Below are 27992 nucleotides of genomic sequence, written 5' to 3' on the forward strand. Positions count from 1 at the left end.
TGCCTCTCCCTCAAATTACCAATTTAGTCTGCATCTCTCTCGGAGCGTTTTGATCAATCTACAATGCCCAATTTGTTACGGACAATAACAAATATTGACTGCGAGAAGTCCTAGTAATTTCTACTAAAGCATAACTTGGGTCTATTTGGTAAAATAGACGTATATTGTTACATTGTCAAGAAATCGCATAACAGATAAGGTAATGTCTTGAACATCGGTTATTTCACATACATTATATGTTACCTGAAATAAGCGCACCCCACTGGTTAAACCACTTTTACAGGGATGTTTATAATCCATACCTTAAAGTTGTATTCTGTATTTGCGTATCGCAGAGTTATCTTCTCTTGTGAGCAGGTATTGATTGTTACGTCATTGGTTTGTGTGAGAAAATTACGTCGTTTTCTCAAAAATTGATGACGTTAACGTAACTCTCACAAATCAATGACGTACCAATCAATCCCTGCTCACAAGAGAAGATAACTCTGCAATACGCAAAGACGGAATAGACAAAAACCAGATGAAGTCTAGAATTGATCACTTCTCTATATATAGTTTACAGTACAATTCAGGAATTGTTCTAGTGGTCATCTAATTAAGTACTGCATACAGGTAAAATATGGTAAATTCTTTGGTTTTGATGTTGCATGTTGTTTACATGTTCCATGTTGTTTACCTTATTTTCAAAAGAATTAATTTGCCTTTTTGTGAGAAGGTTTCTCATGAATCTAATACAATAATATGTACTAGCACTAGTCTAAATCAAAAATATAAATACTACAAAACATATGCATGTATGTTACATGTATGTTTGGTTCCCAATTATATTCAAATGTAAGTTTTTAGTCCAGCAAAGGACCCTATAAGGGCAATATGTTCAAAATGGAGACGTCTCTAATATATTTTAAAATATTAGGCTACACCTAGTCAAAATACTAATATGGGCAAGATAATTTGATTATCAATTTCATTGATTTTAAGAATGAACTTCATTGAAAATCAATCAAGAGGTTTTCATGAAACAAATTGAGAACTTTAAATAATCACAGAAATTTTATGCTCCATCTAATCTTTAAATATTAAAGAAAAACAACACATAATTTTGATATATCAAACTTTTTAAATGTTAAAAGTCAAGATATATTAATTCACCTCTAGTAAAGAGGACCAATTGGATATAACCTTCTTTCTGAAACAATTGAGCTGCAACACGTTTCTGAAGTAACGTACGTAATGTGAACACTCAGGTTGTCTTTATCACATAGCAAGGCTCTGTTCAGTTTTCTTATCAAATGTGTTCCCTTGATCACATACGTAAAACATTTGATGGCAAAAAACTCCAGCATAAAAACCATTGTGCATGGGTAAATTATGATGTCATCTCACTGTTTCTTATGACATATCACAAAACCAGTAAGTTAAAATGGTATACAGATGTAGCTCAAGCATAGGATGAAATAGAAAATGAGATAGCTACCTGGATACTGTCATGATAAAGAATACTTTTGCACCGATAATTAGCAAACCTATATTATATGATAATACTTTTATTAATTCTTATGATATCACAGCTTAGCTTGAACGCCAATACTCGATTTCCTTGACTGTCAAAAATGTATTTGACCCATTATTTTAACACACTGCTACTTACAACTCATTCACCCCTGAAGACACATTTGAACCCTTCAAATTCAAAGGTTAGAATAGTTCATTATGAAACTTCAGGGGTTATTGAGTTAACTCATAATGTTAACACACTACTACACTTGCTTTACATGACCATCAACACACAGCTACATTTGTATCCAATCTTTTCTGAACCCGTTAACACAAAGGTAAAATTGATTGTGCCTTTTGCCAGTTTGTACATGCAGATGACACATCACTTCAACTTTTACAAACATTCAATGTCTCTTCTACAACATCTTTCTGCCAGTCTTGAAATATCGAAGAAGTGCTAGAATCAATTCTTCTTGATAGGTATAATACCAGGTACAGATGATCTACGCTGTTTTAATCTTGACCCCGTGACCCCTGTCACTGAGCTTCCCCGTGCACTTAACGGCCCTGGGATCTGGGTGGGGCGGGGACTTGGTGATGGAGTGGACTCCCCTGAACTAAGACCAGTGTTGGGGAGGCGAAGTACTGGAATGCAGGACGGGATTGGTGATGATGTCAGGTACTTGAGTGGTTTCCTTTTCAAGCTCACATTCTTCCACGTCACAAACACCTGTAAATATTGAGTTAGAGGAATAAGTGAACAGGATATATACACTACAGGGGAGAATACAAGAAAATACATTACTTTAGACAACTCACACCACATGAGAGAAAAAAAAGAGACTGAATACTTAAAAAGTACATTGGAAAAATACAACTTTGAGAAAATACAATACTACAGAGAGAATATAACACATGAGGAAAATAACCCCTGATAAAACATTATTCAGCAATATTTTACAATAAGTGAATATTACCCAAATTCAAAATCTATTTCTAATAAGTGAATACCTCTTACAGTAACATATTATATGTTATTACATATGAAATACAAGTAACTTGACTCCCCCAAACCACAGCCAATTCTTAGCTTATCCTCAAAATAGTTTGAATTGTCTGGTATACGGAATGGTTGTGTGGAAACAATAGCAAACCTGGGCTAACAGATGTTTCTCATTGTAGTTGTACATTCTTTTCACCGCAAGCTGTTGAGCAAACTGTATTCTCCATTGTCGCCAACAAGTCTTGTATAAGTTTTCTTTTTCCTGTGAATGAAATAGAAAGGTAGAGTAGAATAAGTACATAATCATAAATCATCTTTAAAAGTCCTGGACAATCAACCTCTGACCTCTCAATGTGATTTTGAGGACACAAATTCTGATATTGCGTGGTTTTCAAGAAAATAAGCAGGCTAATCACTGATAAAGGTTGTCCAACTTATCAACTTTGGTAAGTTTGACTAGTAATATCACTTGTCATGTCTTCCACTTACAAATTAGGTGAATCATTCAATATACATTTAATTAAAAAAATACATCTCTCGATCTTCACAAAAGTAATATTTGTGATTGTTTGATGTACACACCGTGATAACTTCCAAATGCCAAAGCTTTTGAGTCAGTACTTACAACCTCAATACAAAGGCCGTGTTTTGTACTTAGATTGGTCTTTTAAATTTTAAGGACATTAAGTTTATCTACTGCAAGAAGTGGTGACTTTAAAGTGTTACATACCAGGATCTTTGCAGTGTACATCATATCCACCCGGAGCTTCCACAGCCGGCCGTATTTCTGAGACAGTCGGTTGCTATGGCGTTGCACCTGATGTACCACCAAGATCTCGCTGTGCAATGCATATAGGACCATGCGACTGTAACAAATAGTGCTCAGATGAGGAATATATCAAAAAAAATCTGCAATATCTTGATTATACATGCATATACTGTTTAATATGAGGTATTTGTGGATAAATTGTTTTGGCGGTTTTACATTTGTAAAGCATATACCACTCTATGGCAAAATGCCACTTTGCAACCCTACCTAGTTTGAATAGCACGATTCATATCAGCTATGAATGCCATGGCCCACATTATTATGACTGTTTCATATACTCTTAAAATTTTGTACCGAGTTAGGAATATGACTACTCAGGTAAACAAACATTCATATCACCCTACCACCAAAGACATAAATGTACATCACCCATCATCAATAACGAGGCAAGATGATTTTGAGAGATCTTTGTAGCAATTCCAACCTTATGTGTCTGTTATGGTGCCTAACTGCTTTCTCCTCCTGGTCTTGTTGGTGTTGCCGTTCCTGTTTGCGGTTGGAAACAAAGCGTCGCCAAACCCGGACTCCCCTACGAGCCAGCATATGATGATAGCAGTGGCCAGCAATAACCCTGTTGAGCCGCTCTCTCCACTTAACAAGAGCCTGACGCAAACAGCTGCGATCCTTGTCCTGAGCAACCTGTAACAGACAAACATAAAGTCATCCTAATCCTTCTTTCTTTCTTTCCTTCAATCAAAAAGCTTTGATTACTCATAAGCTATTGGTTCGAGTTCAAATTGATTTTTTTTTAACATTTTTTTGTATTTAACTTTTTAGAATTGCCATTCTTTCAGAGGTTGCAGGAGAGTTTTCTCCTAACCTCAATCTGAAATAATTTTCGGAACTGTTTTAACATGTTAACATTCTTAGAACCAACAAGACAGCTAAAAGTAAAGTTCACCGAGGGTAAATAATTCCCTGTGACCAATCCATTATTTTAAAGCTCTATTTGTAGCATTATAGAGGTTTAATGCTTTCTAATTCTATAGACCTCAAGACTGACTATGGTCGATGTGTGTTCTTACATTACCAAATGAGACAGGGTATGCACCTTGAAGTATAAATCTCTCTATATATAAGACACATATACATAGGAACAGGATTGATTTCCAGATTTTACAAAAACCAGTGTTACCAGACTGACCAGTGTTAACTTTGAGTGTTATTTATTTGTATGATGAGTTTAGACACATCAAGGTTACACATTCGGCTCTCTGTATTCAAAGCATTTGCAATCAAAGGGAGATTTCAGGCCATTTATTTGACTTAAAATGACCCTAAACAGGACCTAAATAACCCTGAATGAACCTACCTTGCTGCACATGTCGGTGAGGGATTGGTAATAATCAAAGTCTTCCCTCATCGTATACCACGTGGAGATCATCACCCGTCGATTGACACGGGCTGTCATCACATCACTTAGACTTTTTAATTTACGGCGCCGTCTTGCTACCACTGCCCAACCTCGTAGGACCCTGAAACGATTTTAATAAAAACATTCTCTGGATAAGTTGTGCTATAATGCAATCATTATATAAGAGTTTCCCTCACAATCACAGACATTTAGCAATCATTTTCACATATGAATGGTTTAAGCACGTTAATTTCAAGTTAAAATTGTCTTTCTTTTTTCCATTATCTTCCTTATAATTTAATGCTTTTGTTACAACAGGTTTTCAACTACCAGGCAATAGTTATTTGTACTGATATATGAAATCATTAAAGATGTCAGTCTCTGTGAAGAACATCATGATATTTGTTTTACAAAATATGTTTTAACTGAATCCCTGTGTACATATTTCTTTAAGACTTACCGTATTTGTAGCTTAAGGTTGAAGTGGTGGTGGATGGACCGGCGTACCCGTGTGATATGAACCCAGTACAGGAACTGTACCACTACACTACGCTGCTGCCGGGCTCGCTGGAACACTGCACATGCAGCACGTCTCTTTTTGGCCTCTGAAACGGCAAAATTTAACACATACTTTTATCTCTCTTTCCCATAAATAGTAATTTTTCTAAAATATCAGTTCTGTATTAGAGGATTTCCAAAAATTTAATCCTTTTTTCATAAGGGTTCATATGCAATTTACCAAGAAAATGGGGAATTTCTATGAATAGTAATGGTGACTTTGGCCTTAGCTTCTTGAAATATGAGCTCATTTAAAGAATTCTCATACTTGACCTTCATATAAAGCTTGACGATTTTTTTTATTAAATGAAATTGCTAGAATGATGAAGGTGAATAAGGACTAGATGCAACATGACAGGACAAGGGTAACACCATATGCTCCCCAATAAAATTGGGGGTATACAAAAATATTGTGCGGGGTATTGGAAATACTGTATACATTCAGTCTTAAGTCTGTAAATAAATTTCACAAACTGATAATCAAATAACACACATTTAAACAGAACAAGCTGCAGACATATTCATGGTACTCGATTAACTTTTATGTTTTTTGTTCCCCATTTTTCATTTTCCTTCTACACTTTTCTAGTCATGATTGGTTGAGAGCTGTCCTGTGATGACCCACTTTTTCTCTATAAAGGGTCAGTATTACAGTTTGAGGGGTACTGGTCTCATTAATTATGGATTTTAATAAAATAAGTAAATTACAGTTTGTAACTTATATTGCATATAAATAACCTGTATAATGCTTATAACTAGTTTACCTGCTGTGAAGACACGCCATTCAGTGAACACAGTGCTGGTGAGCTTTGTATCAAACATTCGACCAGCCTGACAACACATCACTGAGGTCCTCCAGCGTGTTAGGTAGCGACCGACAAGCTGCTCGTCTTTACGGGCGACATAACAGGCCAGCGTGTCCTCACGCTCCAGGTGACGGTCGTAACACGTCCTCCATCGTCGGAAATAGGACTGCAACTATTTAGAAAATGATACAATCAACAAAAGTTATCAAACAAGTCAACATAATTGTGTTGTAATGTATCCATAGAGAAATTAGGACCTGATATTAACTATCATCTTTTGAAACAAAAACTTTGTGCTGCAGGTAAAAGAAAAATAATCAACAAAGTCAGATATGACACTTTAGCAGTTTCCACTTTTAGCATGGGGTCCCTACCTGTCTATGTTTGAAGTGTTGCTGGAGACCACGCCCCCTGGGATCCCTACCTGTCTATGTATAAAGTGTTGCTGGAGACGATGCCCCCTGGGGTCCCTACCAGTCTATGTATAAAGTGTTGCTGTAGACGACAACCCCTGGTGTCCAACCTATCTATGTTTGATGTGTTGCTGGAGACCACGCCCCCTGGGATCCCTACCTGTCTATGTATAAAGTGTTGCTGGAGACGACGCCCCCTTGGGTCCCTACCTGTCTATGTTTAAAGTGTTGCTGGAGACAACGCCCCCTGGGGTCCCTACCTGGCTATGTATAAAGTGTTGCTGGATACGATGCCCCCTGGGGACCCTACCTCACTATGTTTGAAGCGTTGCTGGAGACAACGCCCCCTGGCGTCCCTACCAGTCTATGTATAAACTGTTGCTGTAGACGACAGCCCCTGGTGTCCAACCTGGGTGTGTTTGATGTGTTGCTGGAGACCGCGCCCCCTGGGATCCCTACCTGTCTATGCATAAAGTGTTGCTGGAGACGATGCCCCCTGGGGTCCCTACCGGTCTATGTATAAAGTGTTGCTGTAGACGACAACCCCTGGTGTCCAACCTGTCTATGTTTGATGTGTTGCTGGAGACAACGCCCCCTGGTGACCTACCTGTCTATGTTTGAAGTGTTGATGGAGACGACACCCCCTGGTGTCCTACCTGTCTATATGTTTGAAGTGTTGCTGGAGACGACACCCCCTGGTGTCCCTACCTGTCTATGTTTGAAGTGTTGCTGAAGACCACGTCCTCTGGGGTCCCTACCTGTCTATGTTTAAAGTGTTGCTGGAGACCATGCCCCCGGGGTCCCTACCTGTCTATGTTTGAAGTGTTGCTGAAGACCACGTCCCCTGGGGTCCCTACCTGTCTATGTTTAAAGTGTTGCTGGAGATCATGCCCCCCGGGGTCCCTACCTGTCTATGTTTGAAGTGTTGCTGGAGACCATGCCCCCTAGGGTCCCTACCTGTCTATGTTTAAAGTGTTGCTGGAGACGATGCCCCCTGGGGTCCCTACCTGTCTATGTTTAAAGTGTTGCTGGAGATGACGCCCCCTGGGGTCCTTACCTGTCTATGTTTGAAGTGTTGCTGGAGACGACACCCCCTGGTGGTCTGTGCCTTTCGATGCCACCTCCTGCACAACTGTAGAGCTCGCATACGGACAACTTTCTCATGCTCCTGATGTTGCTGTAGGCGACTGATATAGTAGTTGTGCCAGGTACGGAACAGTTTCCCCACCTAAAGAGTTATAAAGCAAAATTCATCTTACCTATGAAGAAAGAAATCACAGTTCTCCCCTAAATATATATGTAGCTAGGGAATTCACTTGCATGATTTTTTTTGTGGTTTCATTGATTTAACCAATTCCATCTTTTTAACAGAGAAAGACAAAGAGGGATTTTTTGGTCAGGTCACGCATTTGCCAAAACAGGCAGAAAAACCTCTGACCTGCACTTCCTTATTTACATGAACGGTGATATCTGATTGACAAATAGCCCTCCCATTTACACATGCATTCACCCCAATTGTCTTCAAATTCACTGAACATATATATATATACCAGTTTGGTGTAGCTCCTGACCCGGAATTCCAAGATTTGGCGTTTCCTCGTCTTTTGTTGTGCAGTCACCTGATGCCAGCTGTAGAAAACCCTGGAAGCACAAATGTACACTTGTGTTATATTTTATACATTTTACAACTTTGAGTAACCATATTGAAACATTAGACAAAAATATCATTTGTCAATTAATTTGGAGATGTTTGAATATCATTTGCAGCCATTGGCAACTTACTTCTGAAAAACAGTTCTTTTTGCTGCTTTTTTTAAAAATCTTTGAACGAGGGTGCATTTAACAGCTCTTTGAAATATCAGTAGGCATCGGACATATCAGCAAATAGTTTTTAAAAACATCAGAGGGGAAAAATTGCAAAAATATCTACAGGACAGGCTTTTATTTTATTTTAAACAATCAGTGCAGGTGCCAATAATCTTGACTGACAGTCAAACAAATGAATGGAATATTTTATTTCATTTGTGTATAACACAGGTAAACCATTTAAACTCGAGGCATACAGTAAAAATTTGTTATAATGCCATGGCATATGTCCAGAGAAGTTTTGGCATTATAAAGGGGTTTGGCAATAGATTGAGAGAAATGTATAAAAGAAATGTCACGAAAACAAGAAAAAGGGACATTGAAATATGTTGGTGGGAAACAAAGTGGCGAATGAAACAAGGGGCATTATATCGAGGTTTCACTGTACATTCCAAAGGCCCTAAGGAAACTTGAATATGATTCTTTAACTTTGTTCAGAGCATATACTCTGTCACCTGACATTCAAAAAGTTCTGCATGTCAGCTATAGTATCTCTTCGAATGGCGTAGAGTCACATACAGGAATCAGATCTAAAAGTGCCACCCTATATGCAAAATTATAGCCCTTTGTTAATTCTAAAATGATACCACATTTTGGTCGGATGTCAGGGACTTTTGGATTGCATATAAAAGTCTTTTCTGCTATTTCTGTATTTGCTTTAAACAAAAAGAATCCAGACAAATCGCCAGTTCTATGGTCTAACTTGGATGACTTAATTTTTGATTTTTTTTCAAGAGCTGTGCCCTTGAAATAATAGCTGAACAGATGTAGCGAACTGTGAAATCAAATATTTTCATGAGGCCTAAATTTTGTGATTCCCCGAAAAACACACCATTTTGTGGGCATATATATTTGTGGAATATAAGTACCCACTCAAACAAGGAATTGCTTAATGTCAAATCTGTAATTACTTTGTGGACTTATGAATTTGTGGATGAAAATTACCCACAAAATCAACAAATTAAAAATACCTGCGAAAATTAGTGATTTCACAGTATGTCAGATTTTTCATTCCATCAATTGTTTTATCAAACTTACTTGAGAGCCAGTCGTGACTGGTACCATACTGTGATCTGCTGGTGCTTTCTAGTTTCCAGTCTCCACTTCATGAAGGTGTTCACCACCAGGTGGTGGTGCTGTTTTTTCTCGATCAATTTTGATATATGGCGGTGCTGCTTTGCAGCTGCAAGTAAATGGAATAATATATTACAAAAGAGCAGATGACAGCATGACTTTTAAGAGTACGAAACTTGTGAGCTAGTCAGTTTGTTAACCCTTTCACCCCTATGTAACTTTAGTAGACTCTACCATGCATTGGTATGGATGAGTCCATTATGGTCTACAGTGGTGAAAGGGTTAAGAGACAAAATTGCTAATTTAAGTACATTCATATTATAAACTAGATGTTAATATTTGTGGCAATTCATGGAATTTTTACCTTAACACTAGAACAATGACAAACCAGCATTAGTGGCCCACCATGTGCCTGACCATAATATTAATATATATAATCTCATAGTCTGTTTTAGTAACAGTAACTTTGACTTTGGCCTCAGAGACTTTTTAAACCCCTATTGCACATCTACATATTAGAATGGCTATCAGTCCCTTAGTTTTTATAAAGAATTTCTCAACTGCATTTTACTACTAGCTTATCTCCCCCTAGTTAAGAATCAGCCATCCAAGTGATCAAAATTATTAGTTATTTCTTTCTTCTAAATAATTAAAGATCTATATAATATTCTAGAGACGGGGGCCAGTCTAATCTACATATACATTTCACAGTGTATCTCCATGTCATTACATTTCAGGGAGATTAATTCTTTGAATGCGTAGATGATTTCTGGAAATGAAAATGTTGACGGACAGGCAGACACTATGAATAGTATGGGGCATTACCATCTTATATGTTGGGCTCTAGTAATAAACAATATGGCTCAATAGTTTTACACTTTGAATCAAAGGGACTTCAACCTTACCTAGAGTCCACCTGTGCCATTCCCTGACAACACCCATTAGATGGTTCTGCCAAACATTCTTGAATTGTATTTCTACCTGCGATTGCTGTTGATACCTCAACCGCCACAAGTAAAATACCTGTAACAATCAAAACATACACCTGCCTGAATAATGGAATACATGTACATGTACATGCATGCAGAAAATTTAACCTTGAGAACAAATCTTAAGATAAAACAGACAATAACCGGTCATTTTTATTTCATCTGTGGCAATCATTTGTGTTTGAAATATTTCTGAATCAATCTATTATTACATGAAAAACTATCTTCCTTCAAGATCATGTTAAGAAGAGAATGACATAATCCTTTTTTTCACCTTTTTGTTCTGGGGTTATAATCCAAGTGAAAAAATAATTTATCATGATATATTGATTTTAACACCCCCTCCCCCCATAAAATGGAGGGGGTGTAAAAATTGTAAAAAAAGAAATGGTGTTCAGTGTAAGCCAACAAGCTTGAGAATTGATGCACACTCTCATCAAATTCTAAAAATGATTGTGCAGGAAGTAATTGCTCCTTCATCACCAGTAAAACCTCAATTAGTGACAGTATCATCATGACATACCACCACAATTCTGAAAACACCCTTGTAGGGCTATCCCCTTATTATGTAGAACGATGCTAGATATACTGTACCTGTTTGTTAAGTCTGTGTGTACAGAATGTGACTGACTGTTCCCTCCTCTGTCGCCTCTGGTGGGACCATACCTGCCACTCCTCCAAGTACCTGGGGTGACAAAAACAACCAATGAGTATACAGCAGGTAAAATATTAACAGCACGAAACAACCAATCAAAACATACATGTATGTGGTAGGTTTCAACTCACAACAACATTATCTTGATCAAGTTCGGCCTTCATGCTTACAGGGAATTTCAGTTTAGCCCTTAGCAGTAAAGCGTCTGGCACTAATGAAAATGTCTTGGATCACTGGTAGAATCCTCTGTTGAAGTTGCATGTATCATTTGCATTGTTCAGTTTTGTTACACATACATCAAATCAATCAGTACAGATTTTGTCAAAGACCTATACCCTGTACACTTAAATCTGAAGCAGACCTTTATCACAGACCTATACCCTGTACACTTAAATCTGAAGCAGATCTTTATCACAGACCTATACCCTGTACACTTATATCTGAATCAGACCTTTATCACAGACCTATAGCCAGTACACTTAAATCTGAAGCAGACCTTTGTCACAGACCTATACCCTGTACACTTAAATCTGAAGCAGATCTTTATCACAGCCCTATACCCTGTACACTTAAATCTGAAGCAGATCTTTATCACAGACCTATACCCTGTACACTTAAATCTGAATCAGACCTTTATCACAGACCTATACCCAGTACACTTAAATCTGAAGCAGACCTTTATCACAGACCTATACCCTGTACACTTAAATCTGAAGCAGACCTTTATCACAGACCTATACCCTGTACACTTAAATCTGAAGCAGATCTTTATCACAGACCTATACCCTGTACACTTAAATCTGAAGCAGACCTTTTTCACAGACCTATACCCTGTACACTTAAATCTGAAGCAGACCTTTATCAAAGACCTCACTTACTCTCTCGGTACACTTACCTCTGAAGCAGAACATTATCAAAGGCTTTCTTCAGTCTATAGATTTGCTGAAACTTGAGGTTCCACACAGCAAAGCACTTCTGCAGAGTCTTCTTTTCAATGCGTCCCTTGACAGTAGTCTCCAGGGGCAGCAGGGTGTGTTCCTCAGGAGTCAGGTTGGTCCACAAGTGACAAACATGCTCCTGGTGGCGTTTTTCTTTTGCCTAGTAAAGGGAGATAACTTGGCTTGTTACACAAGAAATCCAATTATAGTCTTTTAGTTGTTTATATCATAAGCTGTTCTGTTTTGGAACCAAATTACTGTCCAGAAATTGTTACAATGACCATACTATCAATTTCCTGAGATATAAACATTGTTATTCCTATAAGTCATCCATCTTGGATTATTTGGTTCAACTACCGGTAATGCAGAGGTATTGTTTTTTTTCTATTCGCAATTCACCTGTGATATGTATAATGATAAAATTTAAGTGTATCAGGCTGTTTTGTGTCAAATTTTCAACTTACAGGAAGTAGCCTGTAGGTGACTGATAATCTGAACTCAACAAGAGTTATATATAAATGCATTATATAAACAGTCTGTTTGGGTAAATTCTCTCAATGTATTAAAGCAAACTGTTTATTGGAGGACAGGAACCATAAATGTGATCACTGACCTTCTCAAACCATACAGGGAACACCTTCCTAAAGACCTTCAGGGAGAGGTGATGATGGGCAAGGGCAGATAACTGTTTCTTCTGCTTGCAGACACATTTGTTCTCGTACAAGGTTGTGAACACCCAGGTCTTCAGAGACGATTCCTGCATAGTGAAAAACAGACACGAATTACAAGCTGTATCGTATAAAAATCGGGATGATTCATTGATATAAAATTTAGCAACATTTGTATTGCCATATCTACTAAAAACAATTTACTATTGATTTTCTTGCAAATTTGTCTCTTCCACCAACACAATTCATTTTCATTTCTCTTGGAAAGTCCATCTTTGCAATCCAAGTGTTCCCCTCCCCTCCCCATACACATATCATTTTTGCACAATTGGACTATGTCATGACAAAACTGAAGTCTATGTCTGCAACATCTAGCAGATGCTACAAGTCTGATATATTTGATGAAGCTCAAAGAATTCGCGCTGCAGCTCCTCTGAAACTTAAAGCCCAGGTATCAGCCTAGCGATTGGTCAGGTCTTTATACCTGACACCAATCCAATAGTTCACTGTGAGCGAGGCCTTTGATTTTGTCTAGACATATTCCAAGAAAGGTGTGTATCAGCCAGTATTCCTACCATGAACGTCTTGGCTTTGTTGTTATTGGCTTGAGCTGTTCTCCATATCCGTAACACACGCCTCATCTCTGCTTCCTTAATGTAAGCTTGCAGCTGATTAGACAACGCTTTGAGTTCTCGTTGACGATTGGTGAATTCCTTCCACTGGTCAAACGCAACACTAATTGGCCAAAATCTGAGTCGCTTCACAGCATGGAACACAAGCGTCTACAAATATAAACACAAAACTGTTATAAGCTGCAAACAATTAATGTTTTCATTAAGATTTTGTTTTTTTAATCAAATCATTTTAGTTAAATCAAAATTTAAGAGAGAAAGGAAAGGATTTGTTAAACAGAACTTTACCTTTGCTGCTAAGTAATTTCATAATCATGTTATAAAGACAAATATATGCCAATGATGGGACAGGATGAATATAAAAATAATTTTACATAAAAACATGTATTAGATGTTAACAGTTACAATTTTCAATCTTTATGGAATTATCTACCCTGAGTTTCTCCGTTTTCACGGCCTGTTCCATAGCAAAGCGAGTGTCAAGGAAAGACTTGTCAGCCAGAGTAGGTTGGAGGGTGAAATCTGCCGTGGCGTTGTCTTGGTCCAAACTCCACAGGCTGAAGGATGGAGAGAACAATCTACAACATATAGAGAATAATTAACAATGAAAAACTGCATGTGATCTCTTGATGACCCATACTTGACCTCTGACTGACCTTTTTTATTATGACCAATGATTGACCCCATTAAGACCGGTACATGAACCCTGACTGACCCCAGGATGACCTTAAATTGTTTATAAATCTTGTCAGATCAGGTTTCTTTCTTAAGTCATTGGGATTAGCACTTTCCTTACCCAAAATCACCCCTGATATTTGCAGTAGAATGCTGATTATCCCAACTTTTAATTATTTGAACTTTTGTTGTGTCTCCAATAAATTCCTTCCTAATCTAGAGTATATCATTGGTTATTGGTAACCTAGTACCTCTTTATGTACATGCATTTCTCCCATAGGGTTCAAATTATCAGCATTCTACTACACCTCCTATTTGAAGTAGGACCAAAGCCTGACCATTCCCTAAATCATACTTAACAATTCTACCTATTTAGGAGGGAGACTTCATATTTTGCAATTTGCACCCTCATTTAATATTTCCAATCACTTAATTTTTTAAACTATTCCTTCATTCTTAGATCTAACTATTTCATCTGAAAGAACAACTTAAAATATGTCATTTTAAAGGGTTATTTGGTCCCTAGGGGTTTAAATACACAACATCATATTTATGTTAACAATTTTGAGCATGCAGAATCTCCCTCATGGAAATTTGAATAGGTTGGTTAGTATGCCAATAAACCCCTTGCCCTTTACAGTACATACCTCCTATTAGGGGTTCCTGCCCCCCCAGAGGAGTAGAAGGCCTCTATCCTCCTGGGAGTACCTGATCCAGGTGACAGGTATGGTTCCGTCCTCTCATTAAAGTCTGTCCTTGGAGACGGACATATGTCACTCAGTGGAGATTGTCCGTACTCATACACACCTACACACAGAGACATTATTTCTCATCACTATAAAAATCACAGCATTGACAATGCACAATGCATAGGTATTCAGATTGATAGAGATGTACCCTGTAATCTTTTACTTCAGACTCTTCAACAACATGTGCACCTAAACAATCCCGTACCATAATCAAACTTGCACCCCAAAGTATAACCTGTTTTTCAAACCTCTTGACAATATCTTTACCTGTGACATATTGTAATGAGCATACCTTCGAAATGCATTGAACTTTGGTGCTAACTCGAACTCGTAGGGTCCAGATCAATCAGAGGAATCTATGGTACAGTATGTTTTGATAAATTGTGTTAACAGGACAAGCATACCTGATGATATTGACATGTTGTCCCTGTTGGGTAACTCAAGGCCCAGCCTAACTGCGAAGTTGTGTACAGCATCGTGTAGTCTCGCCTGTGTAAGATGGTGCCATGCCTGTATGGCTTGTAACTGGAGTTTACGGCAGAGGAGGGCCTGGTTTTCTCTGTAACAGATAGAACAACACGAATAAATTATCTGCAGTTAAAATAACATTTCAAACTGATTTTATTTTTCATATGTGAATAGTACAGGGTTGTCAAGTCTCGCAACATGAGACAAAATCTAATCTCAACACCTGAAACGGCGCCGTCAAAATTATCACACATTGGGAAACCCAAATGGAGAGAGATCTCCCACACAGAGCTCCTTAGAGGTTTGCAACTCCGAGAGTATAAACTAGATGATAGCAATAGAACAGAATACCAATGATACTTGTAAGGTCTTTATCTAGCATTATGTATGTAAGTTCAATAGACAAATTTACTTGAAAATGATTGTTTTACCATTGTATCAAAAGGTAATGTTTGACTTTGCTTTCTGGCTTTTACATTTTTACCTGGCTATAACGATGGCCCTGAAGTGTCTACGCCAGAACAAGAAGGATGTCCTAAGACTGCAGTCTGTCCGCTCCTGGTCCATCCTTACAACAATGGCCGCCTCTTCCACTACCTTCTCCCGAACATTGGCTAACCACAGGTCAAAGTGTGACCTCAAAATGGACATATGATATGCCTAAAAAAAGGAGAGCACAAAAAAATTCATGATAGAAATGAGTTTCCTTTGGAAAAGTTCACCTCATTGTTTCACTGAGAAAATAGATATTTTGTGTTGTTGAAATGCTTTTTTTCATGTTCGTTTTTCGTGTTGTTGAAATGCTTTTTTTCATGTTCGTTAATTAGTAGGAATTATACAGATAAAAGATATATAAAATATACTGAATTAGAACCATTGCCTCTGCAAAAATTTTGCACTGCCAACAGTTTAAAGAATCGCAACGTGAACATTTACAGTCATGTGTTGTCGTGGAACCTACACTTGTCCATCAAAATTTTTAAGTATACGTCCCCATCTCAAATTTGACATATACTACTCCTGATAAAGAAGGACCACAAAAAATATAAAAGAAACGACAGTACCTCTACAGAAAAATACACCCATCTTTTTACAAAAATATACCAGGATAGTCTGATGAATCATCTTGAATCTACCTCAATCTCGTTGGCCTCCACACGTCTCTCCAGTTGTCCGAGGGCCTTCTCCCGCCAGTACAGGAAGGTCTGTCTCACCAGCACCCTCTGGTGGAAGCAGTGAGCTGTGTGCTTACGTGAGATAATCAGCCTCCAGCCCTGTACACAGCGTCTCAGACGATTCATGTTATTGGTATTACGTACATCCTTCTCCAGTTGGTGGATAAGATACTGGCGCCTGCAAAATGTTCAATATTTCATGATATTCATGCAACCCTGGGAGGTTTTTCTCTTTTTCTTTTAACCTCTAATAAGAAAGAGGGAAAGTTACACATGGAAAGAAGATCTTCAGAGCAATACTTTTTACCAATTAAGAAAGGTTTGCCTGTTAGTTTTTGTGAATTCTCTCATTCCTGTGCATCTAAGAAACAAGAGGCCTTAACGGTCACCTGAGTCCTACAGTCTTTTTTTTTTTTGTTGAAATATGAAGTGGCTATAATGATGTCAATCATCCCTACCAAAATTTGAATAAAAAATACTTAGGTATAACTTTAAATTAAGTTTGTCAGGTTAATGAGTTGATCATTACTAGACCGAGTTTCAGTTAATTCGGCCTATTAGAACTTGATTTTAAGTTTTAAATAGTTTTTTTCCAAAATGGCAGCTATGGCAACCGTATTGGATTTTTGATGGACCTGAAAAAACCCATTTTGCCAGGACCATGAGTCGATCATTCCTACCAAGTTTCAGTTAAATAAGTTAAACTTGAATTTAAGTTTGAAATAGTTTTTCAAAATGGCCAGCTCAGGTGACCTAAAAAGATTTACGGGTAAGAAAGGGGGGTAAGAAATTTCTCTCTTACACCCTCATAACATGTGCATGATGCCACAGTAGAACAGCAGTGACATTACGCCATGAAATCAGGATCATTCTGATGCTGCAATGCGGAAACTGTGACACATTTTATGTGTGAATTTTTCTTTTAGCTTATCTGGTTATTTGAATTAGTAAAGCCTCCAGTTTCAACCAATTAGAAAACTCTTTGATTGGCATTTCTCTATCATACACCCTGGGGCATGAAAGAAACTTATATTCTTTCATTTCCCTGTGTGTAAGATAGAGCTGTCCAGGGTAAGAATGGGGTGTAGGAAATTTCTATCTTACACCCCATTTCACGTGACATCACAATGGCTCGACGTCACGAATTTGGAACTCTCCGATGCGGCAATGCGGAAAAGGCAACATGATGAATTTCAAAACCGTTTACGATATATTTACAGTACACATTAGAAAGATGTGATTAATTTTCCTGCACAAACTAAGATCTGTTTGCCAATATGAGATATGCTAAATCCGGCTGGCTGATTCGTTTTCGTCTAAAAAGCTCAGGGGGGGGGGGGGGGGGGGGGGGGGGAGAGAGAGAATTGATATTTTCGAAATGGCCAATCCTACACCCTTGGCATGAAAGAGTATTTTTCTCTCATTCCAACAACTAGAATAAGCTCAAAGCTCAGAAACCATGAAAATGCATTCATATTCTTACCTCCAGATTGAGAACTTAGCCTGTAGTTGGCAGGTCTGGAATAGGTTGCTGCTTCTCTTACATGTGGCCTTGTGTTTTACCAACCAGCGCCAGTTATCAAACACCCTGTCAATCGAAATCCATACCCATAAGTCAGATTAGTTTATAATACAGTAGATTTTACTTTTCTCATTTGTCAGAGAAAAACATTATACATGTATTAACTGAAAAGTTACATAAGCAATGAGATATCAAGTGAAAAGTACTGTTATTTTCGTGTTTTTATCAATATTGGTGTCAGCTTTACAATCATGCTTTTAAACAGTTGGATCTTCAGGTTCCCAATGTTGCATTCATATACAGAGACCATGTTGTAAAACAACTATTTTCAGTATTGTTTTAAATATGTTTTTATTTTATTTTACATGATATTTAGGGTAAAAATCAAAACCCTTATTTTTCTTAACTATTGAAATCGAAAGCAAGCAGAAATCTAAACTATTTTAAATTTGTTGGACATAATCAAAGCAGAAGGAAAATGATATTGCAAGGTAATCCGTAGTCCCGTACTGGTAATGACGTCTTTATTTACGAGCTCTGAGGACATAGTTCATAATCACATACTTCTTGTACTCTGCACTCTAGATCTACCAGCCAAGGAATACCAAACCTGGTTACCTCAGGTAAAAATAGTTTAGAAAATGTGCTCCAAACAAAGTTTTTCAAAGGTTGAGGTCAAAAGCCCAACCATAGGTCACATTTTTGTTCCTGACACTCTACCATCCCATGATGTACTTGCAGACCAAATCTGGTTACTGAAGATGAAATAGCTAGTATAGAAGATATGCCCCACACAAACTTTGGACACATTAAAAGTTGTTTCAAAAGTCCTCTCAAAACTTTTTCCAATATGCCTTTCCCTAGTAAATGGAGGGGTGCAAGCAAAGAATTTTTACTGTATACTGATTTATAACATTTTCCAAGAAAACCAAATATAAGGACTACATACTCTGTTACCATGGCCCTCTGTTGTCGTAGCAACATCGGTTTGATGGTGAGGCGTTGCTGGGTAGCTATCCACCATGTCTGAAAGCTTCGCTGCAGCTGGGAATGTTCCAGGATTGTCCTCATCTGGTCTGCCTCCTTTTTTTCACAATTGATCTTTGATCTAGCTTCCAACCATCTTTGGAACATTACTGTAAAGACAATGTTGCTATGCTTATCCATGATATTCATAATAAAAAATGTGTCTAAGATTAAAATATTTTAATACCGTATGAAGAATCCTCGTTTTTATTTGAAGTTTTTTATTTGGCACCGATATTGGATCCTTCATTTTTAAGAGAAAGAATGTTTTTACATCAAATGCCTTTGCAACAAAAGAATGGAAGTATTTATACATTATAACATGTCTGTCAGGCATTTCAAACAAAAGTAACCCTCTGTGTTTATTTACCCTTTCACCACTGTAGACCATAATGGACTCATCCAGATCAATGCATGGAAGAGTTTACTAAAGTTACATAGGGGTGAAAGGGTTAACCTATGGGAGGTTTGTCAAACTAGTGTAGATGGTGAAAGTGCTATAGCTTTGATTTTTCGTATTACATAGTGAAAGAAATCTAAACAAATATCATAGGAACCAATATCTTTGTATGCAAGAGACAGGTTTATTGATTCACCCTGCATGAAAGTACATACAACTTTGTCAAGTGATACTGACAAAATGCCCAACCTGCTTCTCAATCAGACATCATTTTTCTGACTGTTAGTTGAGAATGACAATCAAGACCTATCTATGTCTTACAAGGGCCTGGAAGCCCCACCAATTGCTCACAAGGGCCAGGTTTCTGACTCTGGTTCTATATTAACAGTCAGAATGAGGATAAAGCATCACCTACCTCTCTTAAGGGCTAAGTTTCGGTTTGGCTTCGTGGCCTCCAGTAATTTGTACAGCATATGGCGGTGGCATAGCTTCTTCCATTGGTCTAAAGCTTTCCTACAGATGAAATATTCAGCTATTTAATTCACATATTTAAACAGTTTGAAAATAATGAGCTTGCAACCTTTTATAAGAAAATTTCATGATATTTGACAAAATTTATTATGCCAAAAATGGGAATTATGCTTCTAAAAATAAATTTTAATAAAGGTTTCTAGGTTTTTCCGATTTTGCAGAAATCTGGAGTAGCTGGATTTTGAAAAATTTATATGAAAAGTTGGCCTTAAGTGAATAATATTTTAAAGATCAGTTGATAAGGACCAGCTCTGCATGTTTACCTCACACAAATGTTAGACCAGAACTGTTTCGCTTTCTGTATGTCCAGTCTGTCCTCAAACTTGTGACGCCAGACAGACAGACATCGTCGCTGCTTCTGCAGGTCTTTGGTGCGTTTGTAAACTGTCATGATCTTCCTGTACACGGAAAAGGAGAGATATATATCTTTACCTGGTAACAGCATGCACAGAATCAGTTTAGACCCCTAGTTAATTCCCTTTGGATAAAGTGCACACTTAAGTTATTCATGGCTATAGCTTTTCAAACATTTGAAAATAAATGTTTGAGCAGACTCCTCCTGGCCCAGGTTTCACAAGTGTCCCTGTAAACTTCAGAAAATTCTTTCTTACATATACCTTTTAATTTTTTCATTAGGATTAGAACTGCTGGGGTCAAATTCAAGTCATCAATGGCAGTGGCAATGCTTTTTCGGTTGAGCTGTTTAAGATTGTTCTGGGATTCATCATGTCATTTGACTAATGTATTGCACTGTAGTGCAGATTGAATGCAAATTATTTTTTACACCCAAGTTGCTTGATTAATGTTCAATTGCATATTTACAGCACATATACTACTTATTTGTACATCTTTGTTCATTATATAAAATGTTTCCAGTATTTGTCCAGCCTCATTTGGAAACATGCATAATATGCATTATTTTTACTAGAACTTGTTCATTATTGAAAACATTTCTAGAACTTGTTCAGCGATGGTTAGAAACATGCGTGATTTGCACCGTTTCCAACCATCGCTGATCTCTTATCATTATTTTCTAAGTGTGATCTGGACGATCAATAGAATGTTTAACCCTTTCACCACTGTAGACCTAAATTGACTCATCCAGATAAATGTATGGTATAGAGTCTATCAAAGTTCCCTAGGGTTGAAAGGGTTAATGTAAGTGGCAACTAGATATGATCCATTTCAATAATGACTGACAAATGTACATTGCATTCACACGTTTCTAAACATTACTTCATGCACAAAACAATTAAACACTAAACACTACTAAATAGCCTTGTGATCCTATAGTTGGCTTCAAATTACTGAAAAGCATTTCTAATGATGGCATGAAATTATTAATCTTCCCCAGGTTCCCAGAGCTGGAGAATCTGAAAAATAATAAACCTGAACTCCCGAACACCCTTTCTCACTCAAAAACTACATTTTCTCCAAGAAATGAACATTGCACAATCAAATCTGATATTACACACTGAAAAAAAGACTTACAAGATTTTAAGAAATTAAATACACTTCTAGTAAGACAAATACACCTGAATTCAAAAAACAACTCCCCTCAATTCCTTAATTTACCATAGTTTCACACATGAATATGAAAAGCCCAGGACAGATATAAAGACAAAGATTAGCAAAGAATTAATTAAATGTCTATCATCTTAAATCAGCCGTATAATCCCATCTTAAGGCTTTTAGGAGTGGCGGATGACAATATAAAGTATATTGTCATTTTGGCGGATGTTTTTTTTTCTTCCGCTCACCTTTGCTATAATTTTATAGACATTTTAATTTGTTTGAAGAAATAATTGGATTTTTTTCGAAATTATGTATTACTCAGATCAAGAATTAGTAAATGAAGTTTTTATCCAAATTTTTCAGAATATGAATAAAAAAATGATTCACTTCCTAAAAAGTGAGCCAGACAATTCCTGCATTTCTCAAACATTAAATGCTGGAGAACTCATCCAATCATAATTTAATAATACATTTTTTTTTTTTAAATAAGTTAAGGATGGAAACACATGGATACCAGTAGTTAAAATTGGCAGATATGAAGTAGAAATTACAAAAATCCCATGCTTATGAGGAAAATCTCATGGTAGTACAAGGAAATAAATTAAGAAATTACATCTAAGAAAACCTTAGAAGTTTTGACTTAAAAGATTTCCATCCAAAAATCTCTAAAAATCTACACACATTACAAACTTCGTTAAATTAACTCACTGTTCATGGTTTGAATAACTAAATTACAAGGAAGTACATAAATGACAAACATGTAAAATCATAAACCATTGCTGAAAAATAATTGTTACAAAATACTCACTATTATATAATTTTAATTAAAAAACAATTTGATAATTCAGTTATTTTCAGCACATAACGATAAAAACAACCAGATGGAATTTGAACCAAATATAATAACTAAAATTACTAAAGCACTAAAATAAAGTATCTAAAAATTAATTGCTTTACAAACTGTCCCATATTTTTTTGTATTTCTTTACAGCAAGGGAGGTAACTAGGTTGATCTAAGGTGACTTGTGTGAATAAAAACATCTACCATCTATGATGCCAAAGGGTGTAAGTGTGGAAATGTATACAGTAATATATATTACCTGGTGGACTCTTTATATTTTCTAAATAGACGAATCAGTTTAAAGGTAAAAATCAAGATTTTATTGAGTGAGAGTACTAATGCTGTAATACTCTTCTTTGCATATTTTATATTATTTTGTAGGAGATTTGTGTTGCTTATTTTCAATTTTCAAATTCCAATAAAGATTCATATTTGTTGAATAATCTGTAGTCTTATAATGGATATGGAATACTAAAAATTATTCTGGAAATCAATTAAAATGATTACAATTTCCATACGTAATAAAAAATAGTTAATTCTAATGAACACTGATCATATAACCAAACAATTCTGAAAACGTTAAAATTGTCTATTGTAGATTTACGATAACATATCATCAAAGTTAATCTTCGGTACAATGACCCCTCATTTCCCATTTCATTTCATGTCACCAATCTGGTATTTAAATCTGCTGTGACCTCAGTAGTCCTATAGATGGCCTCCCTCAAACACCTATGTGGTTTCTGTCTACATACCTGAGCTCTTTCCTGTGTTGAGTGTAGGCCTGCCACTCCAGCAGAGCATGACGAACTAGCGCCCTCTGTAAGTGAATGATGCCAGCCTGGCGACGCCTCTGTAACAGTTCCACGTTGGCCCGCCATAGTTGCAGGGCTGTGGTCAGAATCTCACGTCTCAGACGTGCCTCATTCGCAAGACGTGCCGCTAGTAGTCTTGTCCACTCAACTCTCCAGATGTGGAATGCATTTCTATGTTTTATCAGAGAAAACAAAGAATCAAAATGTTTGAAAAATCTAAAGATTCTGACATATTTTAGGAGCTTGAGCTATTTTCAACCTCTACTTGGATCAAGTTATGTTTTCAAACAATATCAATTGTATACCATCAATACAAACATTTCTGCCCTTGAAACATGAATTATATGCCCTTACCACACAAACAATTTCCCAATTGAAGTCTTTGACAACAAAATTATTTGTTTATATGAACAAGTTATATGCCCTTTAATACCACACAAGCTAGCACGTGAATTTCCTTTCTTGTTCAAACAGATGGTTGTTCTACAAAGATTGTCTACTAAAATCATGAATTATCTGCCTTTACCACATGAATTATCTGCCCTTTCCACATGAATTTTCCGCACTTACCCATGAATTATCTGCCCTTACCACATGAATTATCTCCCTTTCCACATGAATTATCTCCCCTTACCACATGAATTATCCGCCCTTTCCCATGAATAACTGCCCTTACCGTATAAGTTGCTTGTTTTTGTTACCACGTGTCCTCTGTACAAGCAGCTGGTCGTGCCAGTGACAGAACACCTGTTTTGTCGTCGCCATGCGCCAATGTTCTCGGCTGATACTCATGTCACGCTGTCGTTCTACTTTACAGACATGTGACGCCTGTCGCCAGGCAACCAGCACCATGTGTAATGTCCTCTTTCTGGAGAGACAGAATAATATACCAATAAATTTTAAACCAGAAAACAAGACCATATAAATAATAAATATTGATTATCGATAATATTTTTTTTTAAACTGGAAACAGTTAACTTCATAAACTTCAAAAGACACAGGGTTATATTGAGCTTTTTTATTTATATCTTTTATCAATGAATAAGACTAGATTTAAAAGATTACTGATAACCATGAGGGACCTTTCCTTCTATGATAGAATCCTTATCCCACAAGAGTTTTCAGGGATATTTTGGACTCAAGTTTTCCATATACTATTTATTGTCTTAACATTTCAGCCGAATCACAATCTAGCCACATTTGTTGAAATAAGAAGCATCTGGAAAACAAGACTCCAAACTGCATGTTCAGGTATTGTTATTTACTTTTATTCTAAAAATAATCATTATTATGAGTGTTTAATGACTTCCAAAGGGAATTTTCAAGTCCCCCCTCCATTTTATTCCTGCTAAAATATGAATATTTTCACACTTAAATATATTCGGACTGGATAATCTAAATTTAATTCCTGAAGTTAAGTTATGATATGGTCAAGTCATCTACAAAAAAAAAAATAACATCATGTGTTTATTAATCATTCCAATATTCAAAAGAATTACTTCAAAACATAAAAAGGAATGTATGTGGAATTCTTGACCTATGTGTTACCTGTGATGTGATTTGGCCATACAAGTCTTCCCGAACACCATCACCATTTGGACAAACATCTTGTTTTGTAAATGATGTGAGAAAAACAGTCTGAAAGCCATTAAAATAAGTTAGTATTACACAACAATCCAGTATTATCCAGTACACTTTGCATTACTCCATGATATGAATACATATATTTATATATTTACATGTGATCCATATCATCTGACTAAGTAAAATATGGGGCTCACTTGTAACTTATGGTCAATTCGGGTCAAATTCTAACACAGGATAATGATTTTTCTTTTCTAAATCTATTTAATTTATTAATTAATTTTTACCTCCATCTAATGTAAATAAAGGCAACATTGATTTTGTTCAGTTTTGAATCCTTTTTTTTTTTGGAAAATCACAACTGTGACCTGTTTTATGTAAATAGCAAAGTTTCACATGTGATTTTAATAGGAATTAGTCCTTTACCAGGAATACTTGCAAAAGAAGGTAATTAATAGTCATGAAAATCATTTGGGTGTTTGTTAACAATTTGAAATCTTAAATTCCTCGCAAAATTACCTATTACCAGGTACCATTGAATACATTAGTATAGGTACCACACAGCAACCTTGGTTATCTCCCCTTACCTAGCTGTCTCCACTCAATGTTTCTTATGAAGTATGGAATCCAACTTAACACACATTAAGCAGTATTGCTTAATTTTAAATAACTAACAAAATTACCTTTAACCAGGGTAAACACTGAATATACTAGTGTACAATGTAAGTACACACAGCAATCTTGGTTATCTCCCCTTACCTAGCTGTATCAACTCGACATTTCTTCTCTTTGGAATCGCTCGTGAATAGCTTCCAACACTTCAGTTGTTCAGCAAGGAGAGTCGTCCTGGAAAATTAACATCCAAATTAAAAACATATTTTTTCTCCTTCTCTTTAGAAATAATAGATTCAGTGCAATAATATGAATGAATTTATACAGTGCTGGTCAAGGGATCGCTCTTGGAATTTGTTTTTAGTTACATTGTATGTAACTTTCAGACTGATTTCTTAGAATAGTGTACACCATAAGAGCTAATAGAAATTTTAATTAACTTTTATTTATCTATATTAATCAATTATTAATTTATCTTATTTCTTTTTATTTTATTTTCCAATATTTATTCCCAGATTTCTCCAACTTTAGAATTAAAAGGTGAAATACAAGGAAGACAAAAGATAATTTATCCTTATTTGAATTCATATCATTCACTTGTGTCATTTCATCATACAACTTCCTTAAGAATTTACCGCTCCTATCATTAATTACCTAAAGTGTAGGTCAGCTTTGTTCTCCTTGAGGCGAGTAATAAACTGTGAGCGCCACTGTGTCAGAGCTCCTCGCAGGATCTTCTGGTCACCCTGCCATCTCAGTTTCCTCACTCTGGAATAACAACAGAACCAAGTTCTTATACTTACAGACAACTGATGAACATGCTGTACAACATGGCACAGTCCCACATACTTTTGTTAAAAACTTAAATGTGGAAGATGAAAATATAGGAATATTCATCGAAAGTTAAAATTACCTGCAAGGTAAATTACCACCATACAAGTCATTAATGTTTCTTTCAATTGAAGTACATTTTTTTGTACTCTGCAATGAATGTATGAGGGTTTATAAATGATATATCAACTCTGTAGATCTGTTTTATTTTCATCATGATCAGTTTAAGTGTTCAGACATACCCTTTACATAACAACTACCAAGTACATTAGGGAAAATTACCACCTTAATTATTGATATTGTCAGTAACATTTGAAATCCTACTTGAAAGAAGCTGTGAATGAAAAAATAATATCACAATTCTAATTTTGATTACAGAAATATGATGCAATTCACCAAACTTTTCATTTTCATTCGTCTATCTAAGTGATTTAACTGTATCTGTAGTATTTGTACAAACACATGAATTATAATGTTTAAAAGACACAAAAAAAACCATACTGTCAAGTCCCAGTTTATTAAATGAAAACATCAATTCTGTAGCATGTATTGCATTATATGAAATGAATCAGGATTTTAGAAATGAAAAGAGAGATGAAACAATGAGAATTCAATACAAGATCAAATTATTGTTTATACAGTTTTTTTATACAAAATATCTCCAGCTAAAATATGCACCTTTTGAAAATATGATTGCGCTTATTAATATTGTAGATTTAGGTATATAAAATTATTATCGTATCGATTCTATAGAGTATACAATTAATTCTAAAATTCAAAATAACAATTAAATATTAACTATTACATGTATTAAACTTAACGATATTTTGACACCAATGTATCAGCAAACTTTTTGTGGGGTTAAAAACAAATACATTTATAGCACTTAACTTTGCATATGAAATTAACGTTTTCACCATCTTTCAAATCAAATTTTCTAAAAATGTCCAAATTTCTTTTCTAGTCGTATTCTACATACACAAACATGAACAGCAGTAAAACAAACGGTTTATTTTCATATTTGGAATATGAGCATTATAACTTTGACTTCAAATGGTCATTAGTAAATGAAAAATCTATTGATCATGATATGTGAAATGAAATATGAAAATTGACATGAAGTCACATCACCAGCAGATCAAATCAAAATGACCATATGATATACCTCAGCCAATCAAAAGTCTTGTAACAATATCTTAACCAATACCACATTAGGATATACAAGCATCAGATCTGTAGCTGATTGTTCATGGTTCAAAAACACATTTAAGAAAACACTTCTGGTTAATCCATCACAAGACAATTAACAGGAACATCACAGAAAACATTGGTGGGATGGCATTGTTACCACTGGGATCACAAGATTGTGCTGTGGGGAAAAACAATCAGAACTTGATTGAGTGAATGGTAAGAGGAGAATGGAATTCAAAATTATGTTCAACTGCTGGGTAACTGGAATAGAAAATGTAGAAAACTCACATAAAAACATTTTTTAGCTATAAAATACCATTAAAAATCAGCGCCTTATTTCAGCAGGCTGCCGCGCCCGTTATAACCGCAAATACGGTATTACTGATAAACACGATAATTTATCCATTTCTTTTATCAAAATTTACTCCATACCAGTATTGTAAAATTGTAAAAAGCATGACTTTGATTATATAACTTCCTAATTTTTGAAGGACTGTTACTTTTGAAAACAGCAAAAAAAAGGCATCTTATTTGGGAGTAAGGAAAATTCCATGACAGAAAAAAACAAAAGGAATATTAATTTGGGTATATTAATACAATTTTGTGACACAAATGAGGAATTTGTGTAACTTCAGTGTTGGGCAATATTTAATGTGAGCAGGCAATATTTCTCTTTATGCCTTTACTTACATCCCAGTTGCCCGTGTGTGTGTCTTGCAACGCCTATAAAAAACATTCCTCATACCATACAATATATTTTAAACATTTTCTT

General features: G+C 36.1%; 1 protein-coding gene across 1 annotated transcript in view; it reads right to left on the reverse strand.

The window, feature by feature from the left end:
* Positions 1-467: 467 nt before the first annotated feature.
* Positions 468-27992, reverse strand: part of LOC110440470 — a 52859-nt gene continuing 25334 nt past the window's right edge. The window contains exons 7-36 of the mRNA XM_021483574.1: positions 25853-25966; positions 25346-25432; positions 24551-24640; positions 23679-23870; positions 22943-23173; positions 22447-22467; positions 20095-20229; positions 19716-19813; positions 18824-19010; positions 17836-17940; positions 16314-16530; positions 15662-15837; positions 15114-15268; positions 14608-14767; positions 13719-13863; positions 13229-13435; positions 12599-12742; positions 11943-12145; positions 10987-11077; positions 10309-10426; positions 9368-9512; positions 8014-8104; positions 7521-7691; positions 6009-6222; positions 5147-5291; positions 4645-4807; positions 3757-3971; positions 3234-3369; positions 2655-2765; positions 468-2230 (exon numbers count right to left, since the gene is read on the reverse strand). Coding sequence (XP_021339249.1) covers positions 1964-2230; positions 2655-2765; positions 3234-3369; positions 3757-3971; positions 4645-4807; positions 5147-5291; positions 6009-6222; positions 7521-7691; positions 8014-8104; positions 9368-9512; positions 10309-10426; positions 10987-11077; positions 11943-12145; positions 12599-12742; positions 13229-13435; positions 13719-13863; positions 14608-14767; positions 15114-15268; positions 15662-15837; positions 16314-16530; positions 17836-17940; positions 18824-19010; positions 19716-19813; positions 20095-20229; positions 22447-22467; positions 22943-23173; positions 23679-23870; positions 24551-24640; positions 25346-25432; positions 25853-25966 — 4534 coding nt within the window. The 3' untranslated portion in view covers positions 468-1963. The remainder of the gene's footprint in view (positions 2231-2654; positions 2766-3233; positions 3370-3756; positions 3972-4644; positions 4808-5146; positions 5292-6008; positions 6223-7520; positions 7692-8013; positions 8105-9367; positions 9513-10308; positions 10427-10986; positions 11078-11942; positions 12146-12598; positions 12743-13228; positions 13436-13718; positions 13864-14607; positions 14768-15113; positions 15269-15661; positions 15838-16313; positions 16531-17835; positions 17941-18823; positions 19011-19715; positions 19814-20094; positions 20230-22446; positions 22468-22942; positions 23174-23678; positions 23871-24550; positions 24641-25345; positions 25433-25852; positions 25967-27992) is intronic.

Source organism: Mizuhopecten yessoensis, unplaced genomic scaffold, assembly GCF_002113885.1.
Source record: "Mizuhopecten yessoensis strain PY_sf001 unplaced genomic scaffold, ASM211388v2 scaffold11183, whole genome shotgun sequence".
NCBI lineage: Eukaryota > Metazoa > Mollusca > Bivalvia > Pectinida > Pectinidae > Mizuhopecten > Mizuhopecten yessoensis.